Raw genomic sequence first — 26,055 nt, forward strand, 5'->3', positions numbered from 1 at the left:
TGTTTCAAACTCCAGATGGTGACCTTTAACCTCCCAGTGAAACCCAGGCTGTTTTGAATGACAATGGCTCTCTCTCTGCACACACACACACACACACTCAGGCACACACGTACCCACATGCACACACACACACACACACGTACCCACACGCACACACACACAGCCAGCTGCCCAGCGATGTGGCTCTTAAGACCCTCTTCCTGCTCGCTATTTCTTCCCTCAAAAGAGTTGGAGATATGAAAGCTCTCTCGGTGGCCCCGTCGTGCTTGGAATTTGCCCCCGGCGTGGTGAAGGCGTTCTTCTCCCTTCCCCCGGCTACATCCCTACGGCCCCGTCCGCTACGGTCGGGCCTATGGTGCTGCAGGCTTTCTGTCCTCCCCCGTTCCTGACGTCGGACCAGGCGAAGCTCAACCTCCTCGGCCAGGCCGCACCTTTGTCTGTCCGGGGCATGGCGCCTTCTAAAGCCCTGCGGTCGGGAAGAGTATCGCTGCACGGCGTTTGCATGGCGGCAGGCGGGTCCCCTCCCCACACGTTCGTGAGGTTTTACCACCTTGACCTCAACGCTACACCTGGAGCACAGGTGCTCTCGTCTGAGTGTGCGTCTTAGACTTCACACCGCGGCCATTGGCTCATGTGGTGAGTGGGTATATATATTGTAATGATGGTAGGCACTCGATTCAGCCTTTCAGAGACGAATGGTCCTGCCTTTCGGGTCCCTTTATAGCGCCCTGGTACCAGCTCGCCATTGGTTAGATTTCACACGTGCTTCATGACGCGGTCACGCAGAGGCGTTCCCACAGCGTTTCTACGCAGCTCGAGTTCGCTGAGAGGGTAAAACAGTAAAACACATAAATATATTGGAGAAATATGCTGTGAAATGCCAACAATTTACCCCAACGTCATCAAAAGGAAATACGAGTTAAAGTCATTTACTGCTGTGCTGTCACCCAAACTCTCTCCATCAAGACATCGTGTAAATTACACTTATATACAACTGTTAGATAACGAGACTCAAAAGTACTACAAAGAGACAAAACACCAAACAGACAGAAGTGTCCCGCACAGCTGATTTGGATCAGAGGATCAGAGGAGTGAGTCACGTCCTCCTCGCTCACTGTCAAAAAAGTCAAATTACTTTATGACTTGGTGGAAGGGATTCTTACGACCTCGTGAAATTCTGCTGTGTGTGAATGATGAAATGTGTGTGTGTGTGTGTGTGAGAGAGAGTCAAATAGGTCAAATCTTTATATTGTTTTAAAGTAAAAAGCTTCAGTGGTTGAGAAGTTGGTTTCCTGCAACAATCATTCTAAAAAGAGAATATTGAAAATGTCGGATTTGATTTGATGATCTGATAGAGATTCAGACAGATACATTATTTAAGTATTTAAACACAGAAAGCTTGACAAGAACACAGAGGTTTCATGAACTTTGACAAAGTGGAAACATTGGAGATGTTGGAGGGGAATGGAGAAGAGCTCAGTGGGGACAATGACTCAGTCTGACTCGGGGAGCCGCTTGTTTTATCCACCAGAGAGAACCGCGAGGGGGGGGGGTTTAGGTCTCATCGGTGACAATTTGAGTTATTTCTGGTAAATGACTTTATTTATTCACAGTTTTATTGTATATGTGTAAGAAAACACAATTAAAGGGCACAATTCCCTACAAATAAAGCAGAGATGGGAGGCGGAAATGAACAAATGATCATACCACAGAATACAGGAGGAGGAGATGTGCACAACTTCTCAAACTCAAACACTTAGAGGGAATTTAAATAGAAAGTAATGACCAGATTCTTCAGAACTCGAGAAATATCAACTCTAATATAAGATGGGCCCAACACATTCCGGATGGCGGATGTGTGGAAAACATTCTGCCAATCACACAAGTGCTTACTGGAGAGAGGTCTTTGATGCCCTCAAAGAGATGTTCCAACAGGACATCCATCAAGACCCCACCGTAGCATGAACCTGAAGAAATACCTTCTAAACCTCCTGCTCACAGCAGCACTAGAAGGTAGAACTCCCCCCTGCATACGACACATGGATCCAAAAGGTCTAAGACATCGATCAAATAAGATCTTCATTACGGCTCAAGAAGCCTTTCTTTACAAGAAGATGGGGCCCTGTCACTGTATCATTGATACAAGGAGGAGTGTTACCTGTGCCACCTACAATACTAAACTCATCCTGGGATTTTACTTTAGTTTCCCCCCCCCCTTTTCTGTTGGAGTGACCGCCGTTTCTTGTCTGTTGTTCTTTGTGTGGCACCAGAATGTCACGTGTAGAGACTACATACAACTGTAAAACGGACAAAGAAACCGCCTGAAAATGCATGTTGAAGAAAAAATAAAAATTGAGTTCAAAAGGAAAAAAGGGCACGGTTCGATCACGAAGAAACGTCTCAATTGTTTGAATTACACAGAATATGTAAGAATAACGTCGTTATTAGAAGTGACGCTGGGAAGCTCCACAGAACGTGTCTGAGGTTGTGGAGGTGAGTTTGTGCACTGACGCCCCCTGGTGGCCACGGGCCCCCACTACCGGCCACGGGCCCCCCACTACCGGCCACGGGCCCCCACTACCGGCCACGGGCCCCCACTACCGGCCACGGGCCCCCACTACCAGCCACGGGCCCCCACTACCGGCCACGGGCCCCCCACTACCGGCCACGGGCCCCCACTACCGGCCACGGGCCCCCACTACCTGACAGATTGCACAGGGCTTATCAAGTGACAGTTGGTTTGCGTTTAGTTTTTTGGGTAAATTAACATTTTGAAAGTCTAAGAATTTTATTTTTAAAAAGTACATCAATAACAGCAAACATTACATTTTGCATTTGACAAAAACAAGTCAACAAAAAGGTTTACTTCACATAATTTATTACAATAAAAATGCATAGAACAGAATACATACAAAAAACAGCAAAATATAACTACTGAAATCAAGTCATCCTTGGTATTCTTAAGAAGACGTCAGGCACACATTTGGGAATTGACTGAATAGTGCAGATGAGACGAATAGAAATTCTAAATGATCTAAATGATTCTGTAACACTTGTAAATATGAGTTAAAGGCTCGTGAACGTGATCATTTTATTTCTTTGACTAAGATTAAATGCCCAAACTGATGTATCATGATAAATACATTTCACGGGTAACATGATGCGTTTCTACGGCAACGAGTTTCCTGTTGGGCCTCCGAGTAACAACGTGTGAACAAAAGGACACAATGACATGAAAGCTTGTGGAGCACGACTACAAAAAGAAAGTGAGGGACGAGTCTTCAGAGTCCAACATTCGAGGCGAGACAGAAATGCCAGAAAAAGGCATCCACAGCCAATCAGATGCTTCTGCATGAAAAGTGTATTTTTAAAAGCATGTAAACATAATTCAAGTGATGAACAGTGAGCCACCGCTCATTGGTACGAGAAGGATTCTGCTTTAGCGTTTGTTTCACATGTAGCTGAGAGAAGAAAAACACTTGACCTCTAAGAACCTGGTTGTGATTGTCTTTAACTTTCTTTGACTTCTTGTGAAAAATAAAAATAACCACCAAAAGAAAAAAAGGCATAATCACATTATAGTAACAAAACAGGGCGGTTAGAAGAGTTTAGGCTGAGGACAGAGATCCTCATTCTGACCAGCAGGGGGAGCTCCAACAGAGGCCTTCTCAGGACTTGTTCTAAAGGGAGCAAACCGTCTCCATGGAGATCACAAGAAGAAAAACCTCAAGGCACGTCTCACACGCCGTGAAGGAAAAGTAAATAATACCAGCAGCAATTCTCACAAAGCGAGTAAAAAGGACTAAAAACCAAACGACTGTGACATAATACCAAGACACTTTAAAGCTGAAAGCCGCTGAGGAGCAAAGTCCTCCGTAACATTTTGGAATGAAGCAGAACAAGAGCTCCGGTAACTCGGTGACACCAAGGCAACATCTAACAGCATCAACACGTCCACACGGTACAGAAGGGTCTCTGGAAGCCGTCGGCGAGAAACGGGCCCAGACCGGCTGAGCTGCACACACTCCGCTCCGCCTGCACCGGCCCGGGAGGAGGGGAGCGGGTCAAAGGTCGAGGGAATACTTTAGAGTGTGGACGGGACCAGCAGCACAAACCGAGCCTCCAGCAACACGTGCTCACCGGGGAGCTCCTCCAACGCCACATCTGGCAACAATAACGACGCGTTCGCACCAGACAAAAAGGCAGATTCTGCAGGGGAGTAAATTACAAACAAACAAAGGATAATGATGTGACACTAATAAACAAACAAGGGGCCTAGCGAAGCCTAGCACCGATTTAAGTGATGCAGCTCTCATTCTGGAAATAAGGATTTGAAAAGTTCTGTGCGAGAGAAGAGACACGTTCTCTCTGCAGCGTGACCCGATATGTGAGACCTCAACAGGTAGGAAGCAGCAGCAGGGGTGATTTACTCCATCAGTGATGGCTCGATTACGGTTGCCATGGAGATGAGTAAAACCAGCGGCGTGAACAAAGTCCTGAAATGTTTCAATCAGCTGACCCGGGGTCTGTGTCACCTGACACCCAGAGACTCTCAGGTGGCCAAATCCCAGGTCCTCATCTCTCTAGTCTACAATACAGCATTGTGTGACACACACACACACACACACACACACACACACACACACACACACACACACACACACACACACACACACACACACACACACACACACACACACACACACACACACACACACACGTGCACACACGCACACACACGTGCACACACGCGCACACACACACGTGCACACACACGAAGGCCATATAAATAGTTGTGATATAAATATGTGCGGGGGGGGGGGAACACGTGGCAAAGGGTCTGACGTGGGTTCAGAAATACTATGGCGGTCACGTTGACATCGGTCCTCGCTTCTTAAGGTACGGCGCGTCCATGTGACGTTACAAAAACATCTCAACTAAGCTGCGGGCTCTCGGGTCGCCGCCCCCTGGGGAGCCGTCACTGGCACTTCAGATCGGTGCCGTTGAGCCACTTCCAGATCTGGATCATCTCCTGCGGCGTCCTCGGGTGGACGAGCATCAGTTTCTTGTAGGCGCAGGGGTTGGACCTGTACTTCTCCTCTATGTTGAAGGTCCTGAAGCCCTTGTGCTTCTCGGGGGCCAGCCCCAGCTTCTTGAGACACATCCCCGTGTAGACGTCGTCTATGGGGTAGAGCGCCACCTGCCGCGACGCGTTGTGAAGGCGAGCGGCGAGGTCGCCAGAGTAAAGGTAGCCGCCGCCGCCCGCGTAGGGCGGGTACACCCCGACGTACATGCTCTCCGGGACAAAGTACTTCAGCTTCTTGTCCCGGTGCGGCCCGGCGTTGGTGATCACGTCGCCCACGAACAGGTCCCTGGCTCTGGGCTCCGAGAGGCCCCCGAGGAAGTCCAGGATGCGGAGCGTGTTGACGAAGACGTCGTCGTCTCCCTTGAAGATGAAGCGCGCTCCGGCGCAGCGGTTCTGGATCCACTCCAGGAACAGGACCTCCTTGACGGTCAGGTTGAAGAAGGAGTCCCGGTAGCCCCACTGGATGATGTCCTTGTGGCGGTCGCGCTCATAGCGCAGGATGCCGGACAGGTCCGGGTGGTGGTCGCCGGCCGTGGTGTTGCCGAGGAGGAAGACGGTGACCACGGTCCGGTTGGCTATGACGCCCGCTCGCCCCCAGGACTCGCGGATGGCCTGGCGCCGGTCGAAATGCGGCTCCAGGGACTTGACGGCCAGGAGGAGGAACGGCGGCTCCTTGCAGACCTCGGGCTGGTCCACCATGATCGGGTACGACCGGCAGTGCATGAAGATCAGGAAGTCCTTGAAGCGGCCGGGCAGCGAGTTGTAGTCCTTCACGTGGGTCGCCACCTTGTGGTTGGGGGTGCAGCTGTCGAAGCTCACGATGGTCTCGTTGAGCCAGGCGGGCACCTCCGTGGCGTTGTAGTTATTAGTCAGGACCAGATTGCTCTGGAAGTCCAGGATCTGCTGCTGGCGGTTGCAGTAGGCCGGACTGGGCTCCAGCTTGGACCAGAAGCGCTGGGACGGGATGTGGACCTTGTGAAGGCCGCTCTTGTCCTGGCTGTTGTGACGGGAGATGATGATGAAGATGAAGACGTTGACCATCATGATCACCGTCACAACAAGCTTGGGCCTCCTCCGCGCCATGGCAGGGTGCTGCAGCCGTCACCACCTGAACACACACACACACACACACACACACACACACACACACACACACACACACACACACACACACACACAGAATTAAAGAGGGGACAAGGACAGCAGGTTTGTCTCCACGCTGATTCAACAAAACACAGAATAAGTTCTTAGAAATTAATGAGATTCGTGCTCAATACCGAAATTATTTTACAAGAGGACACAACTATCTGTAAAGTGAGTAAACACTGAGGCAGTGTGTTGCGTCACAGATAAAATAATATGATTATGATTCATGTTGAATCCTAATAAATTGTAATCAATCTTTTTGTGCCTGGTTTATCTACTCGGTTAAAGGATCTAGCAGGAAAACGGACTGATCAATGATATAAATCATGTCTTATTGTATATTGAGAAGCATGGACTTCTTTTGGCCGCATAAAAACACACAGCATCGATTGAAGGAAATGAATTCACAGTGAGCCAAAACATGTGATTCTAAAAAGCCGGGCTCATGCAACGATCCACACACGAGCTCTTCTCACAGCACAGTCACTCTTCACAGAAATGACTAATGGAAAAATCGATTCATTTCAGCTCAGTGATCATGTGCTCTCAGGAAACAAAGAGTTTCCTTCCACCACTCATCACTTTGTGGAGCATTTCACCCACAAGCTGAGACACAATCACATGAAGACGCACAAAGCTTTCATTTAAAACATCCAATAACATTCATAATAAAAATAATAACAATATCTGGAAATGAATTTCACATTCCCACCTACAAGAGCCAGGGTTTGAAAAGCCCCTCAGACAGGTGCGGGGGGGGCAGCAGGGATTAAGGGATTTGCAATCAGACGGCAGATCTTCTTGTATTTATTAACTATTGCTGCACTGAAGAAAACCCTCATTGTTGTCAGCGGTGTGACATTAAGACAGAAGATTATTAGGCAAAACTCTGCTGACCAACACGCCACAAACTAGTAACTGCAACTCCCCAAATGCAATGAAGCAATAACTCACACCATAAACTCTGTGAACAGGGTTCGCCTGACATCACATGGTTAATTCTGTAATTCTGTGGATTAAAACAAATCTCATGTACAGTTTCCACAGGGTTTCCCTCAACATCCAATAAGGGGGTCAGACAACATTTGAGGGCCCAGGCAAACAATGGGGCCTTTCAGCAGGTCTGAGGCCTCAGGTTTCTACAAGCATCTGAAAACTTTGAAAGCTATAAAGCACAAGAAACATCTCAGTCAAATCCTTAAAGAACATTTTGTTCACCTTCTTAGTTTAGCCTCTTAAGGCTTAAATGACGCCTTGAGGTCTGTTTTATTTTTTTAAAGGGTTCCAAACCCCTGAAAGTTGATGTATTATATATGTATTATACATATATGATGAAACACACAGTCCTACTTGAGAGGCTGAAACTGAAGCTTTGACTACCGGGAGCCTTCAGACGACGCACAGGGCTCATGTCACCATCCGCCATTAACGTACCTGAATAACTGCTTCGTCATGATGCCAAGAAAGAGGTACAGACGTGGAGCAGATGCTGTAGATGCTGTAGATGCTGTAGATGCTCTTAGATACGCGCTATGAATACGAATGACACTTTGTTAGAATGGATGAGCGACTCGTTGCTCTGCACCGCTGCATCCTTCCTGCTCTCCTAGCAACCAGCAACCGCTGTCTGTCCTGCTCATCCTTCCTTTATCCCCTCTCCTCCTCCTCTACCTGCCTTCTCCTACTCCCTATCCTTCCTTTATCCCCTCTCCTCCTCCTCTACCTGCCTTCTCCTACTCCCTATCCTTCCTTTATCCCCTCTCCTCCTCCTCTGCCTGCCTTCTCCTACTCCCTATCCTTCCTTTATCCCCTCTCCTCCTCCTCTACCTGCCTTCTCCTACTCCCTATCCTTCCTTTATCCCCTCTCCTCCTCCTCTACCTGCCTTCTCCTACTCCCTATCCTTCCTTTATCCCCTCTCCTCCTCCTCTACCTGCCTTCTCCTACTCCCTATCCTTCCTTTATCCCCTCTCCTCCTCCTCTACCTGCCTTCTCCTACTCCCTATCCTTCCTTTATCCCCTCTCCTCCTCCTCTACCTGCCTTCTCCTACTCCCTATCCTTCCTTTATCCCCTCTCCTCCTCCTCTACCTGCCTTCTCCTACTCCCTATCCTTCCTTTATCCCCTCTCCTCCTCCTCTACCTGCCTTCTCCTACTCCCTACCCTTCCTTTATCCCCCCTCCTCCTCCTCTACCTGCCTTCTCCTACATCCTACCCTTCCTTTATCCCCTCTCCTCCTCCTCTACCTGCCTTCTCCTACTCCCTATCCTTCCTTTATCCCCTCTCCTCCTCCTCTACCTGCCTTCTCCTACTCCCTATCCTTCCTTTATCCCCTCTCCTCCTCCTCTACCTGCCTTCTCCTACTCCCTATCCTTCCTTTATCCCCTCTCCTCCTCCTCTACCTGCCTTCTCCTACTCCCTACCCTTCCTTTATCCCCTCCTCCTCCTCTACCTGCCTTCTCCTACATCCTACCCTTCCTTTATCCCCCCTCCTCCTCCTCTACCTGCCTTCTCCTACATCCTACCCTTCCTTTATCCCCTCTCCTCCTCCTCTACCTGCCTTCTCCTACTCCCTATCCTTCCTTTATCCCCTCTCCTCCTCCTCTACCTGCCTTCTCCTACATCCTACCCTTCCTTTATTCCCTCTCCTCCTCCTCTTGCACATTTCCACAGAATGAGGTGGATCAGTGTTAGATTACAAACAAAAGACAAGCCCAGACCGTTTCTCTTCAGACCCTCCTCCTCCACCTCCACCCCCCTCAAGCTTTCCTCTCCTCTGCCTCCCCATATAAACAAAGAGCCTTCTGGGAAATGGGTGGGCGGAGATGTTGACAAGACTTCCTGATGTGTAATTAACCAGCAACACACACAAAGACCCACACAGCCGGCTGCTGGAGCATCTGTGGCTGGTTAACAGGTGTTTGTTACCATGAGGTTTGAGCAGATGTCTAAAGCCTCGGATTGAAACTGCTGAGTCATGGTGGACGGCTCCAGCGGCGACGCCACACATCAGAGCGGGTTAGCGACCGAGTGGCCACTAAATCAGAGACTTCCCAAACAATATTCAAACTACGTCAGGCTACAGGAGATATTTTGGTACCGTTGTGGTTTGTACTTCTGGTCAAAGGGCCAATTTTGCAGGAAACAAACTGGTGCACGAGGATGTTCATGCACGGTTCACTAAGAAAAGACAAGCAGCGCGTCAGGAGGCACGGCATCATGGCCATGCTTATGAAATAGTACAATACTTATTATTTGATTACAGGGAGACAAAGCTCCTCATTTATCCCCCGTGCGGTAAGTCAGTCACTAATTGACTTTCTGCAGTGGGCCATTAGATGCGTTCGATGGGATCTAGAAACAGAAGAAAACAGGACCACAACCCAAGTGAATCAGAGTGAATCATCATCTGATAGCTGAGAGTTTGGCTCTGCTCACTGTGATGTGATGTGATGTGATGTGGGGTACGGATGTGATGATGCCTGATGTGTAGGGGACACACATTGGGCTTTTCACAGATCAAACCTCCTCTGGTTGATCCACACTGACACCCACCCTCCGTCAGGTGTCCCCTCTGAGCGCAGTAAACACTCGATCGCAGGTCAGACACCAAACTACTGTCCTGTAAAGAATCCAATCAGGAACACGGGTGGATTCGTCCTTTTCACACTGAAAGCTGCATATTGTGACCCGTCCGGTTGTACTTCCTGGCGACGCGGTTTCAGTGATTGTTCACTACGGCCCGGTGACAGGTTGAGTGAGGTAAGGTAGCTCACCTGTGTGGGGGAGGGGGGGGGGGCAGAGAGGCTACAGACCAACCTCTGGCAGCACTGTGGACTTGTTGTCCAGTAAATTAGTTGAGGTTCTCTTTATTTTGCCACTAAGGAATTAAATGATGGTATTAGCACTTTTACTTGTGCAAGAGATCTTTGTTTATCAATGAAACCGGTTCAGGTCTCTTTCCTCATCAGCGGCATCGGTCAGAACCTCCCTGCTTCCTCTTCCTCCTTCCTCTTCCTCTTCTTTCACATTTTTTCCTCATTTCAGGAAGACGGTCACAGCTGATTGGATGCTTGGTTAAACGTTGTGCTTTTACTTGCACACACTTAAACGGTCGCCCGCACATGTTAAAAAAAAACAAAAAACTGCCGCATACAAGTCACACTACGGAACAAAATCCAAATTCAGACCTATTCAGAATGAAGTTAATTCTTAATTCAGAATGAAGTGAAGTCAAGGCTTACCTTTTTGTTCCAAAACAGAGCGGACTGTTGTTAAATGTAAGAGGACGTCTGCGTGTGTCCCCTTCAGTTTGGACGGCCTCCTCAGCCTCGTGTCGTCCTGGTGGGTCCTCTCGGCGCTCTTACCCCATACTTCGCCCCGCCCTCTGGGGAACAGCAGCCAATGGGGGAAGGGGATCATAGAGGGGAGCGTCGAAACCTAAAAACACACCAAACAACAACAACAAAGAACTTGGCTTAGGGGGAAATTGCGAGCAAATGAATAGCAACAAGACGGGGAACTCCCAGAAACCGTTAACAAGTGTTAAAACCAACAGCAGGAGAACAGGACGGACAGGACAGCGGGGACAGATGTCAATGAGGAGGAGGTCTTTGGTTCAGCAAGAATAAGAAAACCGGCTGAAGTAAAACGCAAACGTTACATAAGGGGAACTCCACCGCGGTCACATGACCTCACGTCTCCATCTCCTGTAGTGGGGACGTCTAGTCGGCTCATTTACACACGTAAAAGATTCTAAATCAATCCGGAGGATATTTACTGGTGAACTTTACATGTTTAGAACCCAACTTGAAACCGTTCACACACATTGAAGCACATGAGAGCAGGAAACAGGAAGTGCAAAAGTGGCGACTTACTCCCAGGTTTTTCGGACTCATTCTCTCACCTTTCAGTACATGAGTAAAGGTCCCAAAATGGTTCAGGGAATCATCGATATGTGGCCAATGACTCACGGGTCTCCAGGGGAAACCGGTTCCTCTAATGACCCACAGATCATTTACACGATGCCGAAGAAATGAGATTACTGCACAAACCAGACCGGAGACTGGTTCCGGAAACGCCGCGCTGACGGGCCAGAAGACCATCCACAAGGTTCTGCCCCACGGAGACCACGGACGCTCCAACGTCTGCAGGGACGTTACAGACATTTCTCATGTGGACACACTGCATCCACGTCTGCATCCACGTCTGCTGTGCTCCACCTCCATCGGGGGGGGGGGGGGGCTGCGAGGGGCTCAACCACGGGCCAGGGCTGCTTACAGCGAGGCCCAACGCCCCCGTCACGTGAGCGTCTATAGAAGCACTGCGGACCTGGTGACCAGATCGGTCCAAATGGGCCCGTGTGATCACACTCAAATAGACGTAGAACACTACAGACTTAGGAACCTTGTTTGTGTTGTTTGGAAGGCAGGAGTGTGTAAACAATGACAACACGCAGGTGAATCCCCATCCAAAGAGTTATGAATGTCCCTTTTGTGCATTAACCACGCAGCGATGTGGTCAGTTATTGATGATCAATGAACACACACACAGTCAATCATTAAAGCGCTGGTTGTCCTGGTTACATATGAAGGGGTGAGCAGGTAAGGAGCATAAATCACCTTTCACCAGGCAAACTGTCCGTTAGATATCCACTTAAAGGTTACCTGAAACCAATGTGAGCAGAAGAGTTAATCAACCACAGAACGGTCCCAACGCGCTGGAACCCACACCATGGACTCAAAGAGTTCATGTTCCTTCACTAAAGGAAAGAACTTCTTTGTTTGTTGGACTTTTCACCTTTAATTCCTGGCTCTGCTTCTGGGTTTTAAACCGGCGACTGAACAGCACGAGGATCTTCAACATGGCTGTCAAACTAAAATACGAAACGTGTCCCTTTTCAGCCTGAAGCTCGACTGATAAATGACTGCAGAAATGAGTAACAGCCCCCCCCCCCCCCCCCCAGATATATCGGTAGGGGAAACTATTAAAGCGTCCTCACCGCCGGCCCCAAAGAGAGCAGATTGTGAGCGTCCACCTCTGAGGCAACATGGGGTCTGTGGACAAAGTGCAACTCAACATTCCCAACAAAAGAACAACAGGTTGGACCACGTTGCCGTCGGTTACGGAGAGCCGTCTGTCACCCCTGTTTTTACTTCCTGAATCCCTCGGGGGAGTCACGCCCACGACAATAAGCCCTGGTTATGCACCTGTGCGCCTTACAACAACCAAAGATATTTCTACGGGGGGGGGCAGGGGGGCGCGGGTCTGAATGGGAGCGTGCCAGCCCGCAGGGGAATGTGGCCCGTGTGGCGTGAGGGGGGGGGGGGGCGCGAATAGAGAGCTCCAGAAATAGGCCGAGACTGGAGTCCCCCGCCAAGGGGACAATACTCTCAAAGGGGGGGGCTACAGGTCCCACTTACAGTTGGTCTCATCTTCAGACGGACAATAGAATGTTAAATATGGAACCCTGAATAACGGGGGGGGGGGGGGGGGGGGTTCATGGATGTCTGCAGCATGTTGTTACTGGGTTCAGTTCTTAGGACCCGTTGTAACATCTCTCATTGCTCTGGATATTGTTAAAGTGACTAAATTAACAACTAAATGTGGGTGGAACAAAGATACTTGCAGTGATGGTAACACGCTTCAAATAGAACGCCATTTGTAATTATCAGTGATACTTGGGACTGGTCCTCATGCTAAAGGTCACCTCTCGTTCCCTCACACTCAACGCTGGCTAAATTTAAAGGTGTGTGTCGACGTTAATGCGCCACATAAAAACAGCCCAGTTGAGTCCTGACCCCTCACTGAAGCCGAGGTGATGAGCAGAAGACATCACGTCCACATCTCAGGCTGCACAAAGCACTTCATACGGATTACGGTGAAGAACTGGAGGGTGATGCACGAGAAACATTGCATTACAATAAATGGCATTTTGAAGCAGTGTTCCATCCATAAAGACGGATGCATTCGTTTAAATCCATGAACTCCACCATGGTTAATCCTGAAATAACTTCTACGGGTCATTCTGTGGGATTTAAATGTCACAACGCAGCTGCTCACAATAATCAGCCACTTTGATAAACGTGTTAGCGAGCAGCTGCTAACTTTCACAAACCAGCAAATAAAGAGTAACCTCAGTTTTCCTTCGGAGTAAAAACAATAAACACAACAAAAAAGTGATGTAACGCTGCTCATGAACGTAGAACTATATTCATTGTGTGTCTTTCCGCCCCCCTCCCCCACATTGTTGAAGCGTATCAAAACGAAAGTAACATGCTCACATTCACTGAAGATGTCGAGTGATCAAATCACTTGACATTTAAAGCTTGTTTTTCCAATTGAGGTTTTTAAAAAGAAAGCTTTGAACGCGCGACGTCAAGAGGGGAAAATGTTATTGTTGTTGTTGTGGAGACACGATTGATGATGTCGATAATACAACAATTTGAATGTCAACGTGGTGCATGGACCTCGATCTACTCGCCCATGTAACCCACAGGGAAATAAACCCCCAGCAGCCAACAGAAGACACAACTCCACCCACAGAGAGCAGCCGGGCCGACGGAGGCCACAAAGTGAGTCGCATGAGCCAAATACCTGCCTGCTGCTATGAACAGGTGTGTAAAGCAGATTCTGGTGAGCTTTCTATTGGTCGGGCCCTACAAACCTGGCTGACATTACACATAGTCACCAATATTTATGTTGGTGGAAGACTTTTACAGGTGGACCTAAAAAAAGTGTTTTTTCCCCTCTATTATTTTGTTGAAGAACAATGCATCTTTTCAGGAATAGAAGGCGTTGTTCTTTAGTTATTACAGAAAGTCACGACCAGAGAAACAGGAAATATTACCGAGTGCATCGTGAAACTAAAATTAGTTGCGGAGACGCCGCCTGTGAGGAGAACCAGGGCCCGCAGGGAATGCTGGAGGAACGCAGAGAGCTCGCATGAACCTCGCATTCCCAGCGTGGTTCTCTGGAGGCACCAAGCTTGAATCCAGGCTCCAAGTCCCCAAAAATATTAGGGCTACTCACGGCTAGGCTAACAATAGCGTAAAGCAGCAGGTAGTCGATCCACAAGGCACACCAGCAGGGACCCCCCCCCCCCCTTAAAGCTGCACACATGAGCCCCCTTTCACAATAGGATGCTGAAGTGTCCCTATGGGCTTAACTGGAGTCCCTCACGTTGTGTCTGAAAAAACGAATTCTTTGGCATTTATGACACAAGCCTACAGCGTTTACATTGTTTACTTGAGGGCAATCTGCTTCCACAGTTTGGGCGTTATCCGCTGTGAGCTCAGAGCACGCCGCTCCCCCTGAGCCAGCTGCTGGGGGCCTGCTAACGTGCACCACAACAGGTCACTCCACTACACCTTCACACAGCAAAACGACTTATGCTGCTGCATCAACGCTCTGAATGTTGAACTACTGAGACGGATCCCACAAACTTAAAAGTTGTGAAGCGTGGTGTGCCGTAGCAGACAAGACACTCGTCACTGTGTTTCTATGCAACGAGTATCTGTGTGTGTGTGTGTGTGTGTGTTACAGGAAACACTGGAGTCGGTTTATATCTTCCCCCTAATGCCCATAAAGAATTTAGACCTACTGATGCATTTGCCTGTAACATTGTGGATCAGCCGTGTCCGTGCAGCAGTACATCCCCCCCGTAAGCTGGTTTTAATGGATCTGTGAGAACAGCGGCACCCGAGCACTTAAAAAGGGCTGCCTGTGTGTCTCACCTTTGGAAAATGCACATTCATGTCATTGATGATAAGAAAAAAGAAAGTGGGGCCGAGCGTTGTAAAACCATCGATATCTGGCCGGAGCAGTGAAGATCTTTTGGTGTTCAGTGGTTGAACAGAAAAGTTGCAGTGATCCTGTGATCCTCGTTGATGGTGAAACGGTACACGGCAGAACCACAGCCAAGGTAAAACACACCTCTATTCATCTCCAGGGAGGTGTAATCTACTCGTTGTATTTGGGTTTTTAACTCTTTTTAGAAACAGAAAGTTTGTGAATTTTATTTTTCGTGTCAACAAAGGACATAAATATTTCAAACCTAACCAACGGAAACCAGTTCCAAGAGCGCCGCACCAGAGCCGCGTGCCTCTCTATGAACGGCTTAATCTCTGTGAAGCAAGCGTTCATTTGCCAGGTGACGACATATCTGCAGATAACAGCCACCTGCTAAGTGGCTACTGATCATCTTTGTTTGGTTCAGAATCATAAAACATAGAACCGACTGCCTCTTTGGTTTGGTGAGCCCACTTAAAGTTGGATGCAAATGGGACTCGTAAACAGCAGCCCTGTGTTCGAGAGGTCGCTGGTCAGATGCAATGCAAACACGTGCTATTCGGGACAGGACAATATTTCTGTGTCAACATGAGTGACGAGAATGTGGTTTATAGTACAGACCTGATGGGATGTCCCCATAATTAGCAGCACCGGCGGGTAGATCAAGATCTCCCATTTGGGATGTGCTGAATTGACTGACCTTGAAATGAGGGGAAGGACCAGATATTTCAATCAGCTGCAGCGTGGAAGCAAAAACTTAATTTCGCACTTAGAAAAAAAAAAAAAACATTTTCTTCCCCTGGCAAGGAACTTAAGAGGCCCGGCTTCTGCCTTTAAACAAAGTCAAGCTCATTCATTCAAGAGTAGACCGTGTTCTTTCTCCTTCTTTAGAAGACACTTAATACCACTATTCATCGTGATTCACCACATCCCTAGAAACGGTTAGTCAGCCACTGCCGGGTATTTGCCTAAATATTAATGGTCTATTTTGGTGTCACGCGTGAAGTAGAACGAATACACTGCAGCAGAAAACGCCCTGTAAAAGGGTCACAGGTCGGATTAAGTCAACAGGTGAAGGCACGTCCTGTGACGGTCAAAGTGTCCTTGAGCAGGAAACTGCAGCTCGAGGCTGGAGGACCAAACATTGAGAAGAGAGCGCCGCACACGGCGAGGGGAAATGATTGGCTATTTGTGCCGTGCTGGCTGTGTCTGGATGGCGGCGCAGCTTCGAGATGCCCCAAGAGACTCGGAGGCCGCACCTTGTAGGTTACATCAACACACGGCACAGCGGGCTCCTCTGCTCTTGTGTTGCAACATAAAAATAAAAAATAAAAAAAAAGAGATCCAAATCCTCCATCACAACAATAGAAGCTCATAATGGTACCAGAGAACCACCAGGGTTACTCCATCTGACAGACACCCAGTATGTGCACACAGTTAAAGGGTGGTAACCAGTCACAGCAGGGACAGGCTGATTAACAAAAAGGAACACATTTCTCATGAATGCAGAACAAGATAATCTTGCAACGTCATACGAAACCAGCAGAATATATCTCAGGAGTCACATGCTTTGTGATGCAGAAACTGGGCCAAACAAGCCACTTGTTCCAGAATGTCATCTTTCCTAAAAGAACGATATCAAAATAGTGCTCAGAATGTGCTCCTCAGCTGGATGGAGGCTACGGTAAAAGTGGGGTTTAAACGTCTCGGTCTAAATATAGCAGGACTTCCAACACTGCTGACACAGAAACTCTGGAAAATATTGTTCATGTGATTCATTTAAAAAAAAAAAAAAATCATGAGCGAATTTATGGCAATAGAGAGAGAGAGAGAGATATGGGCAGAGGAAGAGAAGAAATGAAGGTTAACACAAATAAAAAAGCCTGCAGGCAGACAAAAGAACCACTGAGAAAATAATGTGTAATCTCTGTCAAATATTGGGTCGAGATGGCCCTGCTTTTCTACCTCAAATATATATTATTTGCTTGTGTTGGAGTCATGGTTTCGTGAACCAGTGTGACCATTTAGGATTTCATCAGGGCCATGACGGGGGTGAATTCACTCAAATATACACACACACACACACACACACACACACACACACACACACACACACACACACACACACACACAATTTATTTTAAAATAAAAGGATTTATCATAAGAATCAGACAATGTTAACATTTCATTTCTTCTTTTTAGGACAACACGTAAAAGATCCTTTAGGAATGCTTACTGCAGCAAACTTGGTTTACGCTGTAAATAAAAATTCCTAATTCCTCGTTTATTCATTTTATACCATACACTGAGCTATGATTCATTCTAAAATAAAAAAAATGACAATGCCTGACACAAAAGCCCCACGTGACGACTAAAAACTAAGACGGTTGTATTCAATTCATTCCTAAACAACAGATGAATCCTGTTTGGCTTTGATCAATGGCTTTAAACGAAAAATCGATAGCGACATTAGAGGAGAACGTTGACTCCACGCAGCACCACTACGTCACGGCTGCGAGGCCACCGTGACGTGTCGTCTTCTCCTTTCTAGGGATTTTACTCCAACGTAAGAAAGGCATGAAGTTTGAGAAAAGGCAAGACAGGTAAGACAGGTAAGCTAACGTTACGAGTCAGTGACCTCTGGGGGGGGGGGGGGGGGGGGTAACTTTATGTCGCAACTCTTTTAAGTTACTCATTTTACGTACTTACTATTTTAACATTAGCTAGCTTTACGTAGAAACTCTTTTACCATGAACTAGCTTTACGTAATAACCTAACCTCGCATGAAGTGACCGGCCGTAATAACGTAGCTAACATGAAGTGACTTTACGTAGTAACTTACGTTAGCGTAACGGGCCTAACTTATCAGGGCGGTTCGACGGTGGCTCCCGGTATCAACGTCAGTTTCCCCGTTAAACTCCTCACAGAAAACTCCGCGACGGTTAAACTCACTTGTTTTTTTTAAGCGTCCTGCGTCGACCCGAAAATGGCGGAAGTGTTGAGTAAATCCATGTGACTTCTTCCCGGCAGCTGCACTAAACAACAACAACAACAACAACAAAAAAAGGTCCCGTTTCTCTCCCGGTGGACCGTGGGAGACTCGCGTGTTTCCGCCCCGCCGCCGAACCGAAGAGTCGCGTCTCAGAGGAGCGTCTTCTTCTCTCCACGGCTTCGCCGCGATGACGTCACGCACGATGGCGCGCGCCCGTGTGTGTGTGTGTGTGTGTGCACTGGAAGGAGAGACAGGAAGCTCCGCCCACACACACACACGCCCACACACGAACAGACACGCCCACGTGATAAAGTAGCCTCATTTAAAAAATACAAACGTTGTCTAATTCAAACCTTTTCCCCACTAGTCTCTCTGGCTGCGTCTCAAGGACCTCACTATACTTATGTGTGTGTGTGTGTGTGTGTGTGTGTGTGTGTGTGTGTGTTTCTTTCACAAAACAACGATAACTCCCCCATTGAAAGTGTCCTTTTATGTAAAAGTAGAAATGCAACAATGTTAAAACACTTAAAGCTTCGCTCAAATAAAAGTAGAAGCATCAGGTGGCCCATTTCAGCACAAGCTATATTGTATTCGCTCTTATCCTCCACTTTAATGTTGCAGCTGGTGAAGGGGTGACTGTGGGTGAGTGGGGAGACGTCCTCCAATCAGAGGGTTGGACATTTTTGGAAACCTGTCCACTCTGCCACAGGTGAGATCAGACACAGTCTGAATGTTGCCTGCTCCCTCCAGATCACCGCCTCTCAGCAGCAAACAGCAAACACATTGATGTGTCATCAGATACGCTGTTTATTTATTTCACCCACATTGAAAACCATCCGTCAAAGAAACATAAGATAGAGAGTTGTGTTGAGGTGGGGGGGGGGGGGGGGGGGGGGGTGTAGCTGTTTGCTCCTCCTCATCATTCATCTACCGGCTGTGTGAGGAGGTTTGGACCTTTTTTGGACCTTTGGTTCGAAGGACCTTCATGGTCATCCAGATCGCATCATTAATATGACAATATTCTCTTTTTATACTTTTATTTTGTCATGACGCACCTTAACAGCAGAACTAAAAGGGTCCAAACAAGAGGCCCCCAGATGGTATTTTGAGGCGTGTGTGTGTGTCTGCGTGAGTGATGGGTGTGGTGCCCCTGAACAGCAGGGGGTCCCGTCCCAAGGCGGTCCCGCCTCTCAATGACCCGAGCGGGCCGAGACAAAAGGGGGTCTAGAGGCTCTACATCCCTTCATGTATAGCAGGCCCACAGCTGGTCCGCCCATGGAGACAATGGACCCCCCCCCCCCCCCGAGCCAGTGCTCATAAATAATAACTCACATGCAGCCCGGCTGTGCGCAGCGCGCCCCCCCTCGTCTGAGAGGAGGTCGCGGCGTCGCTCTCTCCTATTTTAGCCCGTATGTGCGACCAAGCTAAAAGAGACAAAGCAGTCGAAAAAGTGGCAAACAAAGTGCAGAAATGTGACGAACTAACCCTCACCCCACACTATTCCACTTCCACGCCTGACCCCCCCCCCCCCCCCCCCCCCCCCCCTGTCACAAGGACCATCTTACTCATTCATTCATTCATGCTACACCCATTCATTGTCAATGCCCAACCTCGAACCGGGTAGATCTTTGGGGCAGGGTCCCTCCAATCGGAACCTGGACACTCCATGTAACCCAGGTGTTTGGGTCTCCTCTCGCTGTTGCCACGTTAACAGGGCTGAGGACTCCGCATTGCTTTGAATGAAGCGGTCTTGGCCGCCTCGGCTGGACGCTGCTTGGGTTAAACGCTGCAATCCGACACCCAGACACCTGAAGTGAAAGAAAAACGGGAGGAGCTGCTCTGCTTCTGGGGATCAAGCTGCAGGTCTTCTGGATATTTCATGAGAGGGACGGTGTGAGCGTGATTACATCCTCCGGGGGGGGGTGGCTGAGCCAAGAGTTCACACAAAGAGCCAGACACACACACTCACACACACACACACACACACACACACACACACACACACACAGCTTCCAGTGAGACGCACATTCAGAAACAAGAAGCAGAACAACGTGTGACACTAAACCACACGCGTTGTCCAATCTGAATGGTTTCAACGGTTTAAACGGTTTAAACACACACACACACACACTGACACCTTCCTTATCAGCTCATGAAATAACAAATAAACCCACAACCAAATGCAAACTGTAAAATATACACAACGCAATCTGTGCTGGGAACAACGGTGCCTCTTAAATGGTAATAAAACATTTCAATAGAGAAAACACCTGTCGGCAGATCATTAAACGCAAATGACTTACGAGGCCTTTCTTCCTCTGTGGGTCGACGGGGGGAGTTCTGTTGGAGGGGTTCTACTTTTGGGAGGATGGTAAATGTGACGCTGGGCTTCATCAGGCTCGTAGCACCCGACGCTCCCTTTGTTTACAAAATAAAACGGTTGTTGTGACAACACGAGACAACAATGTGAGAAATGTCAAACCTAAGCTTTCATCTGCAGATGTCAGCCGTGTCATTGCTGAAGCAGGGTGGAGAACTTTTCAGGAGGTCTGTGACGAGGAAACACAGACGTTTTCTGAGAAATGAAACCTATCAAACGGAGCTATTTTAAGTTGTAACGTGTTTCCTGCTAATCTGGGCCCTGACCTTGAATATTTCACCATGCCAAAAGAACACTACAGTGTGCTGGCTTTTATCTTCAAACAATCTATATGGACCGCAAATAGCTCAATATAATGAACTCATTATCATGAATTAGTTATTCTACATATCTCTTTTCATAATGCTTTGGTGTAGTGATTTAAAAAAAAATAATATTTATAATATTTAAAATCATAAAATCCCATTTAATTGAATGACATATTGGTGTCGACGCACAATCGGCTCATAGGTATAGCTGCTGTTTTTGGAAAAATGATGTTGCGATGTTTTTGTACTCATTCATATGATTATTTGTGTCAAATTGTTTTCATCTATATCATCGAGAACTCTGGGCTTCTGCAGCCTTTTGAAAGTCGGAGAATCAAGGTCTTCTGAACCACAACAAGCTGCTTTATTGGACGGGAAATTCCTGCGAAGCCTCTGAGCAGCGGACACTTTGTTCTTCTGGGTCAGGCATCTGTACACACACACACACACACACACACACACTCAGCTATGTAAAACGCACAACCTTCACTTAAACACACAGAACCCGCTTTGGTTTGTGCAGCAGGTGAGATGAACGGCTCAAATCAGGTCAGCAGAAAATAAACAATTAAATAATTAGTGCCAGTTCTTAAAGGCCATGTCGAAGTTTATGTGATAATCTTCCATATTTGTCTATTATATAAGAAGTTTGAGGATATTGATATTGCATGTCCTCGTCTATGGATTCCCTTTTTGGGGGGTTCCAGTGTGCACCTGTACCAGCAAACGTTACACTTCACCTGTAGTGTCTTCAACACGTCGGTCATGTGACTAAACCTCTCTTTGAAATGAGGTTTTTCTCCCACTGGTCCAAGCCTTCTTCTATATTTATGACAATCCACAAGGCGTTGCTGTGAATCTACGGCAGAATAAAGCACACATGAAACAACTCCGGCCCGTTTGCGGTTCTTTGTCTTTTGTGCGCTCGAGGTTCCTCTCGGAGCAACAATAGCGGCTCTGTGGCCGGCGGCCCGGATCCTGGCAGCGACGTCCTTGGGTCCCGTGACCTTGTGTCCGTCCGTTCGCTCCAATCACACAATCCCGCCGCTCTTTTGGCGACGTCAGCGCGGCCCGGATCAGAAGGCACCGGCGATCGGGGCCGACGGGTCGGAGAGTAAATGGAGAGCTTCTGCACTCGGGTGTTCTCTGGTCTCCTGCCTTCGTCATGGAGGACATTTGAAGGTCACAGGTCAACGGGGCCGATTTACACAGAACATGAGAAAGGTGCTTGCTGTGTTGTGGGGAGGGTTTGCGTAGCCTGGCTGGTTGGACCTGATGGTAAACTGTGAATAGATCAATGTGAAGTGTGAAGAACTACGGGTCAAATGTTCTGAGTGAAATGAACTGATTCAGCTCAACAGACACAGATGTTCATGTCTATTCAGTGAGGAAGCATCAAGGGGACATTTGTACAGATGTCTGTAGAGCCCTGATTATCGCATCTGTCCACGGTGGACTGGTCCCTGCTGGAGGACCTGGATCTGTCATGTGGAGAAGTCACCTGATCCTTCTAGTCTCCTTTACTTGTGGAGTTCATTGGGATTTAAATGAAACTTTCATCACGTCAGTGTATTGTTCTGTTTTTTTCTAGTGTCAGTTTCAGTCACAGGACGCGATCAGCCGCACTCGTGTGTCCACTCATGACTTTAGACCATGAAATGCTGCGTGTCTGAGGGTTTGTTTCCGATTTCTGGTTGTGTGTGTGTGTGTGTGTGTGTGTGTCATCATTGAAAATGAAGTATGTTGCTTTTGCTTTTGTTTCAAGTTCTGTTTCTGTTTGCTTTGTGCCTGAGTAGAAGTTAATGCTCTCGGACCCACTGTATTTCTCTCCCTCGTGTTTCAACACCACCAGGATCAAAACAGGACGTGGACTCCTCCTCTAAAGTTCCCTCGAATCCGTGGGAAAAGCACTGACTGACGGGCTCCTATTACAGGGAGACGGTGAGGAGACAATGAGCATACGCCTCGCCTCCTTTAACGGCCCTGACTCATGCTTTTTTATTTTATTTTTGGCGTGATGTGAAGTCAGACCTGTACATCCATCTTGTGTGTGGCCAATGTAGAGAACACTGTTTGAATAGGTTAGTGTGTGTGTGTGTGTGTGTGTGTGTGTGTGTGTGTGTGTAAAAGCTTTCACTGTTGAGGTCTGCTTGGGAAGAGGAAACGGTCTCCATGGTGATTCAGTGAGTCCTGGAGACACAGCAGGCGCGTTACGATGTCGGCGGCACGCTCACATTGTTTTCTGGTTACTGAGCGCACGCGCGCAACCACACGCGCGCACACACACACGCGCGCACACGTGTTTCACCGCATGTCCTGAGTTTGTGAATGAAAGATGGCACGAAGGACCTTGTGGGCTCCTCCTTTAGCCTGATTTATGTGTTGGTGTGACACACTGTGTGTGTGCAGAGTACAGAGTGCAAAGTAGCTCATTGTTCATATCAGTTTGTTACTTTTGTTGCTTTCCGTTTCTTTGCTTCGTGCGTCAAAGCACTTTGTGAACTCTGCTTTTTAAGGTGCTAAATACAGAAGTAGGGGGCGATGGTGGCGCACGGAGCAGCGTGGTGCGCTGGGAACGCAAGGTTGGTGGTTTGAATCCTGGCTGCTCCATGTGCCATGTCGAGGTGTCCCTGAGCAAGACACCCAACCCCCCAACTGCTCCCCAGGCAGAATGTAACCATGTGTTATAATGCAATGTAAGTCGCTTTAGATAAAAACATCAGTTAAATGACATGTAATGTCAGATCTGTTATTCTGAATCAGAACTGTTTTTTAATGTGTTCGGATTCACGCTCAGGAGTCCAACTGCTCCTGTGTCTCTTGCCTGGATTCCCAGTGGGAGAACCAGAAGGACCAGTCGGGGCGGGGCTGGTGCCTGATGGGTATTCTCCTCCAATTACCGCTGACATGGTTCTGAGCATTGGAGATCATTGGAGAGTTTCGATTTTAGTCATCACATTGTCTGCTGTTATTCATGCAACACAACATGTGGGAATGTTTTATAAACTTGAATTATTATACGTGGGGCTGGAGAAAAAGATCAGCAGGTTCTCCCCAAGGAAAAAGAAGCGTTTTCTCTTTGAAGCATGTGAAGAAACAGATGAGAAGAAGTCTTTAGTGGTCCAGCCCAGAGACGTTGATCCCACCTGCGACACACAGACACCTTCTCCATCCATCCCCAATAACCACAAGCTCGTGTTTTAACATATTCAGACCTTTGTGGTTAGTGGCATTGACTCAGTGAGGAGAGTCCTTCCTCTGCTGAACCCTCAGTGGGACTCACATCATCCACTACTGAGGAGAACGTAGGAAGCAAAGAGAATGATCTTCTCTCTGTTGGTGAAGGTCTTCAGCAGGCATCGGGGTTAAACTGAGACGTCAGATACTGCAAGGGAGAACCACATATTTGCTTTTGTGTCATCATCTGCACGGACTGCATGGTGCTGTGGTCGGATCAATGAACTGTGAAGACTCCTTCTGAACCTTTCCATGTAACAAAGTGGTTTCAGGGGATTTTCCAAAGCTGCAATTCCCCTTTAACAAGCTTCATTTGCTTTGCCTTAATGTTCACAGTTCACTGGTTCATCTTGACATTCATAGGAGAAAAGCAAATACCCTGCTAATTATTTAGCAAATTCCTTTTACTTAGCAACCAAAACCCACACGTTTCCCCAGAAACTGGCCTTCTCCGTATTGGGCATAAAACCCATGCTGGTGAAAAGCAGTGAGGCAGGAGAGCAGCTCTCGCACGCCGGTCTCCATACAGAAAGAGCGCCAGTTCGCTGAGAACAGACTTCCCCTGACAGGAAGTCAGCGCTTGTTTCTGGGTCTCAGTGACAGTCAAAGAGGAAGAGGACGTTATATTTGGTTGCTGCAGTAACAAAGAAGTTAATGTTCATAAACATTTCAAACATCTCAAAAATAGGATATGAAAAAAATGGAAATATTGTCATTGTTATACATACAGTATATACCCATGAATCTATTTATCTTATGGTGTGACATCCTGCTTTAAACCTACAAGTCATTCCCTCAGTAAACATTGTAAACATGAGTTTATGGTCCCAGTCTCTAGTTTCAAGTCTTCTTCAATGCAGCATGATGTTCATTTAGTGACTGATGGTCCCTCAGTCCAGGAAGTGACCACCTCTGTTCACCTCCTGGGAAAAACAAGATAACAAAGGCCAAAGTGTTTTAAATAGTTCTTTTTAGTGAGTGCTGGTGAGGTGGTGAGCGTGAAGGCAGGATGGATGATGCTTGGGTAGTCCAGCAGTAGCTGTAAGGACTAAAAAAAGCAATGGGGGGGGTGGGGGGTTGGGGGGGGGGGGCTTAGGCCTCAGACTTTAATCCAAGCAGGAACGCCGCGCTCTGATCGAGTCCTGGAGATCAGAGCTGGAGATGAGAGAGGAGCGGCTCCACCTCGCCACAGCTTGAAACAAACGCCGCTGGAACGACATCAAGGTCCTTCTGTTGAGAGACACACACACACACACACACACACACTCCTGATCCATTTCCCATCAAACCACCGCCTCTAATGGGCCATTTCCTCTGCAGTAAACCCAGAGTCCCTCAACGTGCGGGTGGGTGTGGCTGAGCAGACCGAATCAGGACCACGTGGGAGGTTGATCTAACGATAAGAATATAAAGCACAGACCGGCTGAGTGGTGTGAGCCGTGTGTGCTTTTGGGGACCCTTGAGGTCCGTGCATGAGACCTCACCTTGTCCCTGGTAGTGCGTGGGGTCAAGCTGAGCCTTCGAGGGCGGAGGCCGCTCCAAGTCCAAGCGTAAACAAACGCCGAGCTCTCAGAGCATTCCTTCAGAAGTATGGAGAGGAGAACGAGCCCAAAACGGAGAGGATGCACCCGGTCGGCTGCCATGGAGCTGAGAAGACGCCATATAAGGGAGCAGGAATCCTCCCCGCTCTCCTCCGTAAAGGCCGGACACGGGGAAGGACCTTTGGGCCTCATTTAAAGAGGGATCTGAAACTGTATTTGATTTGCTTCCATTGAATGGTGTGGTGGGGGGAAGCAGGAAGCTCTGGACCAGAGGTCCTTTTCTTCTTTAATTCTCTGTGTGTATGATCCATCACAGCAGCCCGGATTCATTTAATCATGGTTCTGAGGAGGGAGAGGGCCCTTTGACCATGAAAGGAGTCTTCCTCGTCCTCGGTGAAGGTCTGAGGACGGAGGAAGTCTCATGCTGCCTTCAGGCTGTAAGAGGTGCTGCTCTGGGACACTATCTATAAATAAAATGGTTGTTTCTTTTGTTAATACTCTATTACACTAAAACAGTATTTTAGGTATTTTTAGGGTGACGTCTCAGACTTTTGTCTTCATTTAACTGCACTAAAGTC

At 48.0% G+C, this 26,055-nt stretch overlaps 1 protein-coding gene across 2 annotated transcripts; it reads right to left on the reverse strand.

Annotated features, from left to right (window-relative positions):
• Positions 1-2,861: 2,861 nt before the first annotated feature.
• b3gnt2b (UDP-GlcNAc:betaGal beta-1,3-N-acetylglucosaminyltransferase 2b) lies at positions 2,862-18,233 on the reverse strand. 2 transcript variants are annotated; one of them, XM_037466179.2, is made up of 4 exons: positions 17,972-18,233; positions 10,474-10,669; positions 7,667-7,762; positions 2,862-6,194 (listed from the first exon to the last, which is right to left on the reverse strand). In XM_037466179.2, the coding sequence occupies exon 4, from the start codon at positions 6,167-6,169 to the stop codon at positions 4,979-4,981; it is 1,191 nt and encodes a 396-aa protein (XP_037322076.2). In that variant the 5' UTR covers positions 6,170-6,194; positions 7,667-7,762; positions 10,474-10,669; positions 17,972-18,233; the 3' UTR covers positions 2,862-4,978. The 2 variants fall into 2 exon arrangements, with proteins under 2 accessions (XP_037322076.2, XP_037322075.2); XM_037466178.2 differs by lacking the exon at positions 7,667-7,762.
• Positions 18,234-26,055: the final 7,822 nt, after the last annotated feature.

This window comes from Pungitius pungitius, chromosome 13 (assembly GCF_949316345.1).
Source record: "Pungitius pungitius chromosome 13, fPunPun2.1, whole genome shotgun sequence".
Taxonomy (NCBI): domain Eukaryota; kingdom Metazoa; phylum Chordata; class Actinopteri; order Perciformes; family Gasterosteidae; genus Pungitius; species Pungitius pungitius.

Excerpts from the sequence above, each read along its gene's own strand:
- b3gnt2b (XM_037466178.2), bottom strand. The coding sequence starts at position 6,169 with ATGGCGCGGAGGAGGCCCAAGCTTGTTGTGACGGTGATCATGATGGTC.